Source organism: Chaetura pelagica, unplaced genomic scaffold, assembly GCF_000747805.2.
Source record: "Chaetura pelagica isolate M959 unplaced genomic scaffold, ChaPel_1.0 scaffold10, whole genome shotgun sequence".
Lineage (NCBI taxonomy): Eukaryota > Metazoa > Chordata > Aves > Apodiformes > Apodidae > Chaetura > Chaetura pelagica.
The window spans coordinates 1,067,509-1,071,686 of NW_009952263.1; the positions used below are offsets into that span (position 1 = coordinate 1,067,509).

The window sequence follows — 4,178 nt, forward strand, 5'->3', positions numbered from 1 at the left end:
AAGAAGAGATAAATCCAGTGTGACTTCCAGGTCTGAACAGGGCTGATGTCAAAAAAAACACCTTTACACGTAAAATATGTGTGTGCAAGATGTGTGTACCCTTCATCGGTGGTGCAGTCATGAGGTGTCACCTCTTCTGGATTGATTTCCCTGCTTTCTGATGCATCATGTTAGTTGAATCAAGGTTCCTTCTCAGAAGCGTGGCTTCTGAAACAGCCCGCAATGCCTGTCCCCAGTGCAGTTCTGAACTACAGGAGGTCCAGAGTACTTTGGCAGATGTTTACAACATGTCACCTTATAAAATTCACGCCAGCATGAATTCCCATTAATGCCTTTTCTTTCTTGTCTTGCTGTTGGCTTTCAGCACGTGTGGAGTGAAAGTGAGGACTGCTTACCTTTTCTGCAGCTTGCACAGGATTACATCTCCTCCTGTGGGAAAAAGACACTCCATGAAATATTGGAAAAAGTCTTCAAATCCTTCAGACCTGTAAGTGCCTCTTTTTAACTTCCTAACATTGACAGTTACCTGTGACTTTTCATAGGATAGCATTGGATGGAGCAAGGTGGGTTTTCTTCCTCAAAGATTCCATCTCCAGTCAGCTGCTGGGGCACAAGGATATTAGCACATAATCTAGTATTAGGCAATTGGAAATTTTTCCTTGGAAGCCAGCTGCCTCTTTTATTTCCATCTCTGCATTTGAGAGGATGAGATTCTGGCACAGAGTGGGAGGCCAAGTGGTGGAGCACCCGCTAGCAGGGGCTCACGTCCTGACTCTGAGGAATAAGTCAGAGCCATGGGACTTTGTGACAGAGTTATTTCCTGGCACTGGAGCTGGGGAGTTTTGCAAGGATTTGAGTAGCAAGAGTAAACCTCTGGGAAGGTGGAAGTATGGTCTTTCCTCAGTGTGTTTTGTTTTATTTTAGGGTTGGCTTTCGCCCCTCCCCAGATTTTGCTGTTAGCATCGTGTTTGCAAAAGCCAGTTTGGTCACTGCTTGAGAGGAAGCTGAGAGGAAACTGGGTTTTGTGGGGAGCGGGCTTATATTTTTCTGTTTTGCTGCTACTTGACTTTCTCTGTCCTTGTTTAGCACTAAGATTTGGGTCAAAGCCTGGGTTTTGTCAGAGTGAGGTGACTTTAGGCTGGCTGTTGTCCTTAATTTTTGCCAAATCCGCCCTTTGCACAGCCTCTCCTTTGGAGTGCCTGGGTGAGGGGTTGGTGCAAAGCAGAGGGGAGGTTCATTGCCAGAGTCACGCTCCTGTGATGTCCATGGGAAAGCTGACCAGTGGATGTCTTTATATTCAACTGAAAATGTAGACCTTTTTCCCTCCTCTCTTTTTCTGGCTGCCTAATCGAGAAGACTGGAAATGTATCCCAAGTATTTGGACTGAGAAGGAGGGCCTGGAGTGCTGATATGGAAACACTGGCCCTCCCTGTGTCACACCCTTGCGTTGCCTTGCCGCAAACCGCCACAGCTGGTCGACATAAAAGAGCATCATTTTAAAGAATCCTTTGAGAGACTGGAAATAAATAGAACAGATGCACACTTTTCTTAGAAAGGACTGGAAATCTGATCTGTCAGTACAGCTGGTTGTAATTTTGAAAACATACAAAAATATAAATATGTTTCCCAGAACAATATTCAGCTCTTGGATCTTCATAGCTGTTTTCTTCTGCTCAGAAAAGCTGTGTCTTTGAGGAGGAACTTCCACTGGTTTAACTGAAGGGGACTTCAAAAAGACTTAATTAAATTGGTTATTTCACTTATTTCATTTAAACCACATTTTTTTCAGCATAGCTTAAGTTACTGAGAAATTGACTTCAGTCAAACCAAGCCAAGCTTCAGAATAGAAAGGTTCAAAGCAAGGGAAACCATTATGCTCATTTAGTCTGGGCCCTTTGTTAATACATCACATTTCACTCCATGATTCCCACATAAATTGTGGTTGAGCTGGAGTGTGTCTTTTCCAAAGACACCCAGTCTTGATGTAAAGTCATCAGGTGACTTAAAGGATACAACACTGCTGGGAACTTTTTCTTCTTCTCATTAGTTATGCTCCTGTGAAAAGAACTCCTTTATTTACAATATGTGTTTTTCTAGTTTTGCTTCCTAACTTCATCATGCTTTTGTCTGCTCAAAACCAGCATCCTGCGTTGTCAGAGACCTCTTGCAGACTGTAGTCAAGTACCTTTTCATTTTCTCTTGGATGGATGTACCACAAATATTAAGTTTCTCATTTTATATATATTATATATAATATATATAACATAAATATAGTATATATATTATTATTATACTTTGACCTAGTATTGAGAGATTTGCATCAGTGTATCAAAACTGGGTTTATAATTTGAGCTGTTGTTGTGTGTAGAAAAGTCTAATAAGGAATGTATTGTAATTATTTAAAATAGCAAATGCATGGTAGGATGGATTTTTTAAAAGTGGAGGGTGTTACAGTAGGTATACAAAACCAGTTATTTTGCACCTTCAGGCCTTTGCCAGAACAGATTCCCTTTTAATGAGCATTGGGAAATTATTTCCTTGGCGTTACTTTGTGTTGTCCTCCATCCTTTCTCAGCTGGACCTGTTTTGCTAATTAAACCATCTTGCTGTCAGCTTGAAGGTAACAGTGCCTTTGCAGAGCATTTTTTCTCCATTTTCCCAACCAAGTCTGCTGTCAGAGACCAGTCTGGCAAATTTCAGTTAGAAAAATGGCAGCTTAGGGAAAAACTGCTGCTGAAGGTCAGACCAGGCTCTTCTGAAGCATCTGATGGTCCTGGCTACTCAGCCTGGGACACTGAGGAGGCACCAGGTTTTTAGCATGTGCTTGGTAAGCACCTTCTGAAAGTCTTTTCCGTTTTGGTGTTTCCAGCTGGCCATCTAAGTTTGTTAGTTTGGAAGGTCTCTGTCGGGGTTCTTTGAAAGGAAGTGTTTAGTGCACCTGCAGCTCTCCATGCCCTTGTGCATGGTGTCCGTGCTGGTGCTTGGAACCACATCTTAGCTGGAAACTTAGACATTCATACCAGGATTTGACAGAATCCTGAGCTGAAGCTCAGTCTTGTACTTGGTTTTTCAGTGTCTTTGTGCATCAGCTTTTGGTAAGAGGCAACATCACTCTGCTTTCTGGAGTTTGCAACTTAAAAATTACTAAGTTATTTGTGTAAAATCGGGGAATTCTGAAAGACTTAAGAAAGACAGATTAAAAATGCCTGAGGGACACTGTACCAACTGGCAATCTGCAGAGAACCAAAACATGAGTTGTACAGTTCAGCAGCAAATTCCAGGGCTGCTGCATTGAGCTCACCTTCAGCCTAAAAAGCCTACATCCAAACTGGGGAGTTTGCAGTGTAAACACCATTTAGCCCATATTAATTTAATTCATACATGTCCCAGTGACCTCTCCTTTACCTCTAAATGGGTAGTTTGGCCTGCAGGACAGAAGTAGGTATAGTTCAGGGGGTGCTGCTGTGGTTGTTGTCCCCTCTCCCTCCTCATCACCCTCCCATCCTCTTTATTCCCATGTGTCCCCACCTGGCAGCTTTGTTCCCCTTTCCTATCTGGTTGATGGATCAGCTGTCTCTTTCTGTGCCTCTTTCCTGTTTACCTCTTTCCTCTTTCTTTTCACTCTCTGTTGAAGTCCTTCATGTCTGCCACATAGCTGATACTTTGATATATAAAGAGATATGGACTGGAAGCAGAAACTAGTGTGTTTGGCAGAAGACAGAGTGGAAACTGGTTTAGGGTCAACTCAGGCCACCTTCATCATCTTATTTTGCCCTCATCTTTTATGCTCTCTCCTTCTGCTTTGGCCCAGTGTTTGTACAGCTTCCTGCACTTTGGACCTTGATCCTCTCCTCCTTGGGGTCAAGAGTTTGGCTGGTGTGTCACAGAGAGTCTTGAGAGCTGTAAGGAGCTGACAGCAGTGAGGGACTGTAGTCCTGTGGGAAGTGGTGAGATGCGACCCCTAAAAGAAGGACCTGCATGGCCAAGGCCCTTGGTGTCTTGGGAGATCCTAAAGTGTCCATGAGAGAACAAAAGTGTCTCTATCTAGGAGGAGCATCCTGTCCTGTCCTATCCCCATCTTTTCTGTGTTCTGTAAAACTGCTAACAGTTGTAGCATTACTCTGATTTATGCTATACCAGGCAGAGGAGAGCTGGGTTTCCCAAGAGCAAAGGGAAAG

At 43.3% G+C, this 4,178-nt stretch overlaps 1 protein-coding gene across 1 annotated transcript in view; it reads left to right on the forward strand.

The window, feature by feature from the left end:
- Window positions 1-222: 222 nt before the first annotated feature.
- Window positions 223-4,178, forward strand: part of MTURN (maturin, neural progenitor differentiation regulator homolog (Xenopus)) — a 5,950-nt gene continuing 1,994 nt past the window's right edge. Inside the window, exons 1-2 of the mRNA XM_010007603.1 lie at window positions 223-264; window positions 365-487. Coding sequence (XP_010005905.1) covers window positions 223-264; window positions 365-487 — 165 coding nt within the window. The remainder of the gene's footprint in view (window positions 265-364; window positions 488-4,178) is intronic.